Here is a 14,046-nt window from a genome sequence, read left to right on the forward strand (position 1 = left end):
TTCTCTACACCCATTATCTCTCACATAGGTCTCCTTCACAGACCTTCCTACTACAAACCTGAAGGGTATGATCCCCCCTCAACACGGCCACTAAAGCTACCTGAGTTAGATCAGGCCACCCTTCTGTTCTAAGCCCTCCAAGGCTCTCGTTTCACTCAGAGTGAAAAGTCAGTGTCCCTACCTTGGGCTGCATCACATTGCAGGATCTGCCTTCCTTAACTTCTTTGACGGGCTTCCTCTTAACCTCTCCTGACCTCTCTCTGATCCAGCCAAGCCAGGATGGCCTCCTGGTACCTTAACACACCAGGGAGCTCCTATTGCAGGGTTATGCGTTTACCCTCTTTCTGCCTGGAGGAGCCGCACAGGAGGCTCCCACCTCGCCTCTTTTCTCAACGAAGCCTTCCTTGAACCTCTGCAATATTGACCTCTCAAGCCCTGAGAAGCCCCACCCTTGGCTGCCTTCTCTTCCTTCACAGAGCACGCATCATGCTCTAGCCGAGTAAAGTAAAATAATGTATATTTTACTTACCTGTAAACCTCATGAAAACAGGGGTTTTTGGTAGGTTTTACCAACTGATATGTTTCCCAGTACTCAGAATAATACCTAGCAGTGAGTAAGTACTCAATATTGAATGAATAAATGAAGAAATGCTGAATTAATTTCAGGAAAATAACAGTAAGGCCAATTAAACCAAGGGTCATTTCTTAAGGAACCATTAGCTGCTAATGGAGTTTGGTGGAAGCTTATAAATTAGGCAATGCATGGTTTTCCTCTCCCTTACAGAATTTCTAAGGATATACACTTAACCTTCAGAAACTCCTTCATGAAATTAAGAAATAATAATACTCATTTACCATATAGGTTTGCGGAGTATTCTTAGAAATAAGTCATTGAATTTTATTTTTCCTGAGACAGTCTCACTCTGTCACCCTGGGTGTAGCGCTATGAATCATAGCTCACAGCAACCTCAACCTCTCAGGCTTAAGTGATCCTCTTGCCTCAACCTCCCAAGTAGCTGGGACTACAGGCGCCTGCTAAAATCCTGGCTAGTTTTTCTATTTTTAGTGGAGATGGTATCTCTTTTGTTCAGGCTGGATTTGAACTCCTGAGTGCAGGCAATCCACTTGTCTAACCCCAGAGCGCTAACAATTATAGGTGTGAGCCACTATGCCCAGCCCCCATTGAATTATTTTAGAAAATCTCAGACTATTGATCCAATTGACCCAATTTTCTTTTAAAGGTAAATGATGACAATGAATTCCTTAGATAATTCAGAGGCTATACGATAAAACTTTGGAAAATTATGACCTACTATATATTCATGAACCCTGAAATTGATGAATATTAGATCACATTAATAACTTACTCCTTTAAATGACACCCTGAAATAACCATCTATTTTCTTCAAGTTGGCATTATGATAGACAGGTTCTAAAAGAGTGATATTTTAAAATGTTTGCATTACATCTCCTAGTACTTTAATTTCATGATTCAGTTCTCAGAAATTCAGTTGCTTTTTGCTCTTGAACCAATTACTTTGCCTAAAATAAGAATCTTTTAATCCTTCATTAAATGGGAGAACAGACATGCATTAATAAGCTATCTCTTCCAAGAGTCAGCTCTGTGAGACATAAAATAAGCTTTTAATTATAGAGTGTGTGAAGAAAGGCGTGAGTCAACTGACTTTATTTTAAGATAGTATTTACATTAAATAGTTGTATGTATATAGTAAGTGTTAAGTAAATAGTGGGGAGGAAAAAATGACACTGTTTTTTTACATATGCTTATAGTTCTAAATGTCTAATTGTTCATACGTAAGAGATGGTTAAGTTCACGATGTATAGGGCAAATTATTAAAACTTTTCAAAGTCAAGTTTCAACAAAATGTTGTATAGTAAATAGATAGTTATTAATTCAATACAGTAACAAAAATAGAATTAAAATTATATTTTAAGTATCTATTGGGACTGATGGTCATTGGATATCTAAACTCATTTCATCTCTCAATAAGAGAAAGTATAATTTGATTAATAGTTTAAGTATTCTTAGACATTCTGAAAGGTAAGTCATTATTGTCATTCTTTATATATGACACAAATGAAACATAAGAACTTATTCCAATTTCCCCAAATTGTATGGGAAAGTCAGTTTGAAATTGAGTTTCTGGTTTTTAGAATCACTGTAGCATGCTGCTGCTTTATGTGAATAACATATTTATTGACTCTTATGCTAAAGATGAGCTGTGCATGTATATAAGCCCATCCTGTCAACTGTCTGAATAATACAGTGCAAAAATCTTAGTGTTAGAGTTGGAATCCCAGCAATGTCCCATAACTTAATGGGACATTGACCAACAATACCTTATTTCTATTAGCTTGACTTCTTTATATGTAAAATATAGACAATAATTACTCCAGAGTTATGAGACTTAGAGACTATATAAAAGAAATATAGGTGTAGATGCACACACAGACATATTTAAAGAGAGAGATAGTAAAGAATATGGATTAAGGAATAATGCACAGTAATAAATATATTACCTAAGGGTGAAACAAATGTTAAATCTCTATTTCCAAGATTTTATAGTCAACTCAATGCCTTAGCTTAAAAAATGTACAATTACTTTATAGAGTTACAAAACAAACTATTATTAAAGGAAAAATACTGGTTTCAAGTTCCGAGTTTACATTTTCAAACATCTTACAATATCCAAAAAAATTGAACTTTAATTTGGTATGAATTACTTGGTTCATATACATTTATTATGAAAGAAGCTGGTATATTCCAAGGATGTAATACAGCCTTTAACCTCAAAGATGATTTTTAAAAGTCTGATAAAGCAATTTAAAAATTTTTGAGTTCTTCAGATTCATGATTATGGCATAATAGTTTTAGAAATATCTAAGAAATTATATATTTATTAAAGTCTTAAGTTACAGCATAAACTGTGTACAGTAGTAATTGATTAATATTATAGTATGGGAATACTATCAAATACAGAGTATATAGTAATATAGTATAGGTAACTGAAATGGAGTTAGCAAGGACAGATAACTCATGAATTTTTGTCAGGTAGCAAGAGCAGAGACATTGGGTAGAGTAAGTCATTCATTTTTTTTTTTTTTTTTGCTTTTGATTTATATAGAAGGAATGGAAAAGCAGTTAGGTGATGATACCCTCACACTTTCATATGAAGAATAGATCACAACTATGGCCCAGGATGAAGGAAGGAGGTGGGGGTGGGAGGGGAGGGGAGGGGGGAAGTCAGATGGAGGGAGGGTGAATGGTGGGATCACACCTATGGTGCATATTGCAAGGGTACATGTCGGATCTATTAATTATAGAGTATAAATGTGTTAACACAATAATTAAGTAAATGAGGAGAGGGATATATTAACCTGTATGATGTAAGCCTTCCAAATTGTATATGAAATCAGCACTTGTACTCCATAAATGCATTAATGTATACATGATCTACCTGTTTATGATTTAATTAAAAAAAAAGAAATGATTTAAAATAGATAGAAAAGTCAATAATGAAGGAAAGAAAGTGTAAAACTGAAAAAAAATAAGTACTTGGGGAAGGCAACGAGAGCTCAAGAAGGTCTGGGTCTTTGACTGACGCATGAACTTGAATGCCTACCAGAAGGAAGACTGTCAGTGCAAATGGGTGGATACATCTGGTGTTGGTAAGGAATGGCTAACTTACGATTGCTTCTGTTATTTCAATGGAATTTTGAGGTAAAGACTTGAGCTGATGAGAGGATAACAGCAGTTTGAGTAGATGGGAAATTTGGAAGTTGAAGAATGGAACATATAACACAGGAAGGTAAAAAGATAGCTGTGCAATTCTGAGGGTCTACTTTATTTAGATTTGTGGCTGGATTTTGAAGGTCCTCATATAGAATATATAAGAATTGGGCTTTGGTCTACAAGGGGTGGGGAATTCTGAAAGTTTTAGGCAGGGAAGTGGCATGATTTGGACTGCATTACAGAGATTTCACTCAAGCCCTTCTGTGGGCTGTGGATTCAGATGCTGCTGGTTAGTGAAACCGTGATCAGGAAACACATGAAGTCTCAATCCCCAAGAAGCCTGAAACATTCAAAGTATTGTAAAGCGACTGAGTGGTGGTCCCTGTGCTCATGAGATGGCATTCAAAGCCAAACCAGATATCTTAATAATATTCAATGAAATGTTTTTAGATTATTGTTGATTGAAGAAATTTACAGTAATTAATCACTGGCCTTTCCACTGCCCTATTTTCAGTTTTTCTCACTTAGTGTTACATTGTGAACATGACTGTTTTCACCTACATCTGCTCTTACTTGTCACAGTGACCTCGGCAGGGTTCCATCAGATTCTGCCAAGCGTGACAACCAGCAACAATTAAAACAATCTGCAGTACAGAAACTCCAAAAACTATAGCAATAATCATCTTCCTGAATATTTCAGAATTACCAAAATCAGATGAAAAATCTTGCTGGATAAAACATACCCAAACTAAAACACAGGGATTTTGTTTTAACTCTTTTTTATCTACAGATTTAAATTAGAAAAGAGATATGATACTTACAGAAAACTTTTAAAAAGAATGAAAGCCAGTTCCTTTAAGGTTTTTAAATGATTAAAAATTGTAGAGATAGAGCTTTAAATTTAAAAGAAGTTTTACTTAAACATTATATAATATATAAAAGGTCTCAAAATATTTTCACATGTTCCCTCAATCAATCAGTGGAATAATTTTTGCGATTGGTAAGTAAATAATTTCTATCATAGATATCATTGTTTCTATTTTGTTAATACCAAAATCGTGAAAAATTAAAAAACTTATTCAAAAACTTTTTCAAACAGAAAAATTAAAAAACTTATTCAAAGTTACAGTGAGTAATTCATTGAATCAGCACTGTAACTCAAATTCTACACTGTATCTTCTCTATCGCGTTGCTTGCCAGAGGGAAATAAATAATCATTTATTCATCTATTCATTCATTCATTCATTCATTCTTCACACATTTATGTAGTGCCGTTAGTTCAAAGCACTGGATTGGATGCTGTGAGATTTATGGCGATTATAAATCAGAGTTCAAATGCTCAGGAGATCAGCATGGGAGGTAAGAGGTTCAGGAATAGCTGTGAACAAGTGGAAAATTATGCCTAATAAGACAGAGAAAGAATTATGAAAGGTCATCATTGAGATAAATTATTTCTGGCTAAGGAATCATGGACAGCTCTATGAAGAGGGTGGTACATTAGCTGAATCTTCTTAATGAGTGGTTGGAATCTGGGAAACACAAACAGGAGGTAGACACAGAGTGAGCCAAAGAAGAGAACAAGTCACGATGTGCTGAAGAAATGGAATCGTGCAGTTTTTCAGGAGTGGAGAATTTAAAGGTAGAAACAGAAAAACAAGGCTGAAAAAACGTGTTTGAAGATCGGGCTAAGGTGGTTAACAATCTTCACAGGAGGCCAAAGGGGGTGATGAGGACAACAAGGGTTTTGCTGAAGTCATACAAGTTCAGGTTCAAATATATGCTCTGCCACCTAAGAAACTGTGACCATGACCACCTTATGTATTAATAATTTCTCTAAAACTGTCATATGTTATCAAAGTGAACACATTATTTCTCAAAATAATAAAAATATTTTACCTTCAGCATGAGTGTGAAGATCAAATGACCGAATGTCTAAAAAGCAACCAGCACCAGAAGGGCCTCAGTAAAAATTCACTTCTTTTCTCATTATTTCGTCATCAGTGGGAAGTCACAGGGAGGGTGTTTGCTGAGGGTGGTGATGTAATGAGAGTCATGTCTTAGTGAAGCAAATGTGTTGGGTGACATAAAAGAGAGAGCGAGATTAAAAGATAAAAGACAGAAAGTCTTTTTTAATTTTTGCAATAGAGCACACCTGAGAAATGCCTGGATGAAGTAACGCTATCGGGAATATTTAATATCTAGAATGGTAAAAGAACACTGCAACACACCCTGATATATCAAATGTACATACCTAGATTAAATGAAAATTCATTATAGAATATTGCTACAGGAAAAATACTGAGTAAAACCAAACTTTGAAATAAAAGAAGCTTTCATACTGAGCTCAAATTAAAAGCAGGGGCTCCAGGCTTTGGGTCTTCCCACCTTTGATCTCTGGGAGAGGTCATTTGGATGACACAAAATATTCTCGGCCCTCTGCACCTGGATAAATCTCTATCTTTCACAACAGCTATTCAGGAAACACAGCTGAATTACCTGAATAGAGGATTCACTTCAAAGGATGTTTTTCTTTTAAAGATTCATTTAAAATTAAGGACTTTGATCATAAGGACCTGCCAATAACTTGCTTGGCTATGATTCTGCTATCAGAAAACCCATACGGTCACATAGGCAAGGGACGGTATTTGTCCAATGGTCTTGACTATTGAGCCAATCTTTTTGAAATGGATCTGTGAAGTTACAAAGCCACCCACTTCCACTTGTCATTGTCCTTTTCCAATGTCAAAGTAGGCTTGAAAGAAACTCCTATTTCTCCTGAACTTTTAACTATAAACATTTTAATTTTTCTAAACGTTTAAGTATTAATTAAATATTTATGAAGATAATGAGAGAACTCTTAGTGGCTGATATCTGTGGAGTACTCTCTGAGTATAAAATGCTACTTAAAACCAGACCTTGATAAATGACGTGGATGGAGCAGGAAGCACGCATGACCTTCGTGTTTACAATAAGCAGAGGGGAAATCGTGCGTATGAAATGAAATAAAATAGCCAAACCCTTTCCCCCTAAGCTTCCTTGACTCATTCTCTTAAGAGAGTGACTGGAAGGATTTTGTTACCTTTTCGTGTTTCTAACACTACTAAGACAATAGTAAATTGAGAATTTAATACCTAAAAGCAATATTGTGTGAACTCCTGGAAGACATGTTTCCCTGCCTCAACAACCCACCGCAGTCCACAGAGGATCCTGTCTTGTGAGCCAAAGCAGGCCCCTCCAAGGCCCAGCTGAGTGCCTGACTTCATGACTGTACTATGTGGCAGCAAGAGTTCGCTCCATCAATTTCTAGAAAGAGGCTATAATTAAAACCAAGCACTTACCACTCTCTAAAAGCTTATCTGGAAAAAAAAAATCACACCATGCCTGGCAGCCTTATTTAAGTCTTCACTATAACTCTAATCTTCCCAACATGTCTGCTTTCACTCAAATTCTAATCTCTGTATGTCAACGTACATCCTCTATGCTCGTTCAATACCCATCCTAACTCCCTACTAAATCCTTTTCAATAAGCCTCTGTTATTGAAAGTCAGTTATTTAGCAAAATCCCCTGTGATCTGATTTCTTTCCCGGATGTCCCCTCTCCCTTTGCTCTCATTGTTGGCTCTCCGGGTCATACTTTCAATTTGGAGCTGGTGTATCCACACTCCCATTAGCACAGGGTATGGAGCAGGGATGGGTCCCCACTTTGTTATTCACCGGAACTTCTAAATAGTTTTGGCTCTTGTTTCCCCTTAAAAGGCCAAATCCTCTGAAAAACATTGACTATACAATCACTATCTTTCCTGTTAGAGTCCTTTAACTAATTCCAGGCCCTTCCCTGGTACCATCATTCACAAAGATCCCCGCACTGCCTCACTGGCCTCTTTACTATGTTTCTTACTATTCTCAGTGGGTATCTACAGGAATGATCCATCCAATGCCACGCCCTTCTAATACTTGCCTTCCTCATTTCCAGAGATGTTTTCCCTCCATCTTACCTTAGCATTCATTCTCCTTTGATTTTCAGAAACCGCATTACTTAATAAAATGTTGACCCTAAGCATGCATTTACTCAACCACTGCTCTTTTCAGTTTTCCAACGTTATTATAGCGTCCTCACTCCACTGACTGCAGAACTCTTAGAGAGCTTACCTCCCTACCACCTTCTCCTCGTCCTTGCCAAGTTCAGAGTCCATTGGCCACCATTCTATTCATCTAACAAATCCCCAAATGTACTCAAATCCACCCCTTCATCTGTGCTGCTCTTGCCTAACCGTGGCAGGAGAAAGGCAAACAAACAAACAATGCCTACTTAAAATTTACGACCAAAAATCTGTGGTGGGCTCTTATGGCCCAGTATTTTTACTACATTTTCCTCCTCAATTAATTTTCTCACTTTCCTACAAGACTAATTGTCTCTCTCTTTCTCTTTAAACATCCATATTTTCATTCTCACCTAATTACTGCATTACTTTAGTTAGAAAGTTGGACAATTCAGAAGAGAATGGCCTGATGGTCTCCAAACCTTCTCTTCCAACTCACTTGCACGTGCACGTCCTTACTCTCTCTTCTCTCCTATTAAAATGAGTGAATTGGGAAAGGAGAACCAATGCAATTTTGAAAAAAAGAAAGACTTACATTCTCAGTATCAATGTTTGTTACAAAGCTATAGTAGTTAAGAGGATATATTTTTGGCACAGGGACAGACAAATAATGGAATGTAAGAGTCAACCAGACCAAAGTTGGGCATTCACCAGACTTATGTAAAAGGTGATGCTACCCCACAATGGAAAAAGCCTGGGTTTTGGAAAAAGTGGTATGGTTCAGATGGATATAAACATAGAAAAAAAGTCTTGAATTTTCATTTAAGTCCTACCAAAATGAATTGCAGATGAATTATAGATTTAAATATAAAAACCACATAACATTTTCAGGAAAAACAGACCATATCACCATCTTGGCGTAGACAAGAATATCTTAAATAGAATCTAAAAGCAAAAACATTATAAATTAGATTACAATAAAATTAAAACCTTGGGTTCATCAAAAAAACACTGTTAAAGAAGGGGAAACGCCAGGTCTAGCGCGGAAGAGTATGTCTGCAATACAAATATCTGACCAGGGAACAGAGCACAGTGTTGCCCCCAGAGTTTGAACGCCCTAGAACTTGGAATCGGAACGAAAAATTCAGCAAAGTTTGCCCCCAAATCTGAATGCTGCTTTGGAATCTGAAGGCCCACACATTGCTCGTGTGTTTTTGCGCTATGTTTCCCAGGTGCTCAGCCCACCGTTCGCTTTGCTGTTCAGCTCGTTGTCACAAGGTCTAGTGAGAACATCTTGTGGGATTTTTACTGCTAATTTTTGCTTTTGTGCCTGCTTTTTTTTTTTTTTTAACATATGTAATAAAAACTAAGCGTATTTTCCATGGGTCTTAACAGAAAGCTGCTAGCGCTACAATTGAAGTCACGAAAGTTCTTCTCAATAAGCACCAAAGTGGTGCACCCATGGTTGATCTTGCCACCTGTCCAGGATGCCTGAATCATTTGTTTGTATGATTTTGAAAAATAAAGGAGCTATCAAAGCAGTTGATGTGGCAAAAGGGGTTACAACGATGACCTATAGGAGATGGAAAAACTTCCCTTAGTTTGGACTAATGAAAACCACCTGGCTGGTGATGTGGTTTCTGAGAAGATCGCTTGTGAGGAAGCCGAGGTCCTCCACCACGATTTAGTGAAGCGCATGCCTGATACTAGAGCTCAAAAGGAGGAGTCTACAGCCCAGAGGAGGCGATTTGAGAACTTGGAGAAAAGGACTGGGATCCACAGTACTACGCACAGAGAGGCTGCCAGTTCTAATTCTGAAGCAGCAGAAATGTTATAAAGGAGTTTAAGGAGGTTATGATCAGTGAGGGGTATGTTTCCAATCAAGTGTTCATTCAATGTGAAACGGGCCTTATAGTTTTAGGTTTTATATTTTTCATTTTATTAATTTACATTCTTATTCAAATATTATTTATTAATATTTTACCTTAAAATCCAGTGTATTTACTGTTAAAATCATTTGAAAAATTCGACTTTGTGGTACCCAGGAGTGGATTAATCCAGTTCATATTATTTTAAATGGGAAAAATTGTCTTGGAACTCGAATGGGGATCTAGAATGGGTTAAGTTCAGGTTCCAAGGTATCACTATATATACATAATTACCATACATCAATAAGCAAAAAGCAATCACCTAAAGAGAAAATAGGGAAAAGACTTAAATAAATAATTCTTAAAAGGAGATACCAAAGGATCCATTAAAAAGATGCTCAACTTCATCAGTTACCAGAGAAATGCACTTCTCAACCATCATGGTGTGCCCGTGCATAAAATCCAGAATGACTGGAAATGAAAAAGGACAATAGCAAATGGTGGCAAAGATACAAAGCAAATCGGATTTTTCCATACAATTTTAAGGAAGAGTATAAAGTGGTAGAAGCACTTTGGGTAACTATTGGGCAATGTCTACAAAACCTGAACATTCACATCCCTATAACCCAGAGATTCCACTTAATAGATACCAAGAGAAATGCAAATACATGTTCACCAAACAGACACATACAACTACATGTCCAATAGCCCAACACTAGCCAACAACCCACATGCCTATCAACAGAGTGGGTAAATAAATGTAGTATATTTATACAAACAAAAACTATTCAGTAATGAGAATGAATGAATTATACCTACGGAACATAATAAGGAAAAATTTAACAAGCATACTGTTAAAATAAAGAAGCCAGACAAAAGAGCATCTTTTCTGTAATTCCATTTGTATGAAGTCCAAAAGGAGGAAATATTAATTTAAAGTGTTAGAAATTGGTAGAGTGAAAATTCTTGGTGAGAAGCGGCAGTTGTAGGGGGTTGTTGTAAGCAAAATGCATTTATCAAATGTCTTATTAAAAGGCACATTACTTGAGTTCTTTACTTTTGCATTTGTTAATAGCATCATCTGTATTTCAAGTGGGGTAAATAACAAAATAGTAAAAACACCAAATTATTTGTGTCTAAGATATGAATTCAGTTTAGGTTGCCAATCTTTCCTCCTCTAAAGTCTACGTAAAATGTATGTTTAAATTTTGCAAACTTACAATTCCCTTTCCGAAGCCTTTAAAAGAGAAAAAGTGAGAAAATTATTTTGAAATAAATTAAACTCAGGCAGCCACTTTCCCACTTAACCTTTTAGCCCATCTGGCTGATTTTGAACATTTTAGAGCTCTGTTTCTCAAAGCCCAGCATACAGACCTCACACATTATTATTCTCTTGGACATAGAAGTGTGGTTGGATATAGACATGAAGAACTTGACCTCCAGGCCACCAGATGCACATAGTATTTTCCAGCCAACAATCTGTTCCTATAGATGTTTCATTTTATATAGATCTGTTGACATAGCCATTTAAGAACAGAAACTACCTCATAGGGCTGTTGTAAGGATTAAATGAGACTACCCATGTAAAAAAGCATTCTTTCTGAACATAGGGACTGCTCAGTAGATGCTAACATTGAATACTAGCATTTGTAATTTATTATTAATAATGACATCTTCAGAATAACTTGACATGCTCATTCAATCACTATTTATTTCCGGGCTCAACCTCAGACCTACTGAAGCTGAATTGATGGTTTGGCCTAGGAATCTGCATTTTAACTACCACTTTGGGGTGTTTCTTTTTGCACACCCAAATTTGAGAATAACTATGCAGAAATTTGGAATTATTTCTTATTTGTTCCTCATAGCTCCAATATAGGAATCTACACACAATGTTTGTTGATGGACTCACTGATATTTAATAGTGCTAGACTGGTATGATGTAAATTATTAAAGGAATCTGGAACTTTTCATAAATTTCTGTAGTAGAAGGAAACCTGGTTTTTCTTACATCTGTGTTCATTTAAAGAAAAGTTCCAGCAATTTGTCTAAAAGGAAAACTGTAGTGAAAAATGTCATCAACTGTGTAATTCAAATAGAATTTAGGTCAAATCATAGTAGCTATTTGAACTCTTTGTGTATAAAAACAACACAATTTGTTGCACTGCCTAGAAAATTTTAATAGGGAAAAAAAAAATCCTCTCATTAGATGTTTTATTGCATTCAAACTATAGAGGCCTCACCTTTGACCAAAGAGAAAAATTAGGAACTATTCCTAGCTTAGTTTCTGTTTCAGCCCATTAAGTTAACATACATAGAAGTTAAAAGATAAAACCTAGATATTTTACCAGTGCAAGGTTATGTTTGAGAATAATGGTGGGGGAAGTGTGATGAAAATCCTTGAATGTAGGCATTATTGTGAAAAATAAATTCATAGAGTTACATATTTTCAACTACTGTTGGCTGACTGTGTAAATCCAAATTCTATAATTCAGTTGAAGACGTCCACTGATGCTTTATGACCCATTTAATATTCAACATTGAATATTGATTATCAGGCAGCCCACCAAATATAAAGATGGTTGGAATTAGACATGAAGGACTTGAACTCTAGGCCACCAGAGGCACATGGCACTTTCCAGCCAACAATCTGTTTCTTTATAAAAATCAAATGTTCTTGATTTCCTGATGCCACAATTAACCTTTGAAATAGCTCTGAAATACATACAGTGAGACTTCTTTCTCTCAGTCTCAAGAGAGGGAAGGATGGGATTTTTTTTATCCCTTTCTGGCAAAAATGCTAAGTTCTGACAGTTTGCTAAGTAGTGGAAATCATGCTGTAAGCAAGTCTCTACAAGACAGAGATTCCTACAAAATAGTCTTTATTTTTCCAGTGGATATTGGCGACTCTCATAGGATCCAATTCCAAGAACAACTTCTCTGAAGCAAGGGTTCCCTGCCCTGCAAGTGAAATCACAAGACACACAGGTTGACGCTACTAAGGCTTCTCTTCTACCTCCATCCCGGGTGACCCCTGGCCCTCCTAGTTTATGCCCACCCCACAGGCTAAACTAGGACATTAAAATCAAATGTCCAAATAGTCTATATTCTGATGGAGTGGAGTAAAAATATGAGCAATGTGTAAACACATTAAGTAGAAGATTTGGCTATTTAGCAAAGCAATAACTACATTAAAACCACACTACTTAAGCATCCAAATAATCTAATTTTTGTTAATCAAAACATTTTCAGGTATATAAAAAGTAGCAGAAACTTCATAAGAAGGTTGACTCCTGTTGAGCATTTGCCATCCAATTACTTTGCATTCTGATCACTGCCCTGGTAATTGAATATGGCCTTCATTAGTGATCTCCTATCCTGATCTCTGCCCTGGTAACTGAATATGGCCTTCATTGGTGATCTCCTATCCTGATCTCTGCCCTGGTAACTGAATATGGCCTTCATTGGTGATCTCCTATCCTGATCACTGCCCTGGTAACTGAATATGGCCTTCATTGGTGATCTCCTATCCTGATCACTGCCCTGGTAACTGAATATGGCCTTCATTAGTGATCTCCTATCCTGTGTACACTCGGCATATTTTATATTACCTTCCTTCTGTTTCCTTGGCCCCCTTTCTCTCTGCCATGAATGGTAGCTTTGATAGGTGAATTCTTGACTTAAAGACAACCCAAGAAGCACAGAAAAAGTTCGGTCTGGCTTCTTACCAGTGATAGTGAGAGTGAATTCTGTTGTGACTCCTGAAGCAAAATCTGAGCATGCTCAAAAGTTAGAATAGCTCTGGAAAAGAAGATCGCTTTTGGAGTTCTGCGGTTGGTGAGTGAGTGGTGAACAAGATCTGATCTCATTTTAAAACTCATAGCTGGCTCTGAGAGTAAGAAAAACCAGACTAGTGAGTGATTAGATTGTCAAGATCATTAACAGGGCATCTATTTTAATATTCACAGCAACCCAGTACCATAAGTCATTCATTCATTCAGTTATTTCCCCATACTTCTGTTACTTCCTTAAATGAACTCTGGATCTTAATTAAATGTTTAACATTTCTCCAAGGAATAAATATAAGAAGCAGAAATACTTACTTTCCAGTAATAAATTGGCTCCTGGAAGGTGTGCAAATCGGCTGCACGTAGTAGTTCTCCAGTTTGACTCCTTCCGCAGCGAGCTTGTCCAGAGTGGGCGTTTTTATCTCAGATCCATGGTAACCCACATCTCTAAATCCCTGATCATCAGCTAAGATGAAAATTAGATGAGGCTGGGAGGTGGCAGCTGTAATGGACTCTAGTCTCTCTCCAGCTTGACCTAGTAAGGCCCCTTCCTCTTCTTCTTTTAAGCTCTGGCCCCAAGACAGGTAACCATAGGT

At 36.8% G+C, this 14,046-nt stretch overlaps 1 protein-coding gene across 1 annotated transcript in view; it reads right to left on the reverse strand.

Moving 5' to 3' along the window:
* The window catches only part of ARSJ (arylsulfatase family member J), a 79,512-nt gene that overhangs the window by 60,922 nt on the left and 4,544 nt on the right, over nucleotides 1-14,046 (reverse strand). Inside the window, exon 2 of the mRNA XM_012810344.2 lies at nucleotides 13,766-14,046. Coding sequence (XP_012665798.2) covers nucleotides 13,766-14,046 — 281 coding nt within the window. The remainder of the gene's footprint in view (nucleotides 1-13,765) is intronic.

The sequence above is a fragment of the Otolemur garnettii genome, unplaced genomic scaffold, assembly GCF_000181295.1.
Source record: "Otolemur garnettii isolate 467f Iridium unplaced genomic scaffold, OtoGar3 scaffold00129, whole genome shotgun sequence".
Lineage (NCBI taxonomy): Eukaryota > Metazoa > Chordata > Mammalia > Primates > Galagidae > Otolemur > Otolemur garnettii.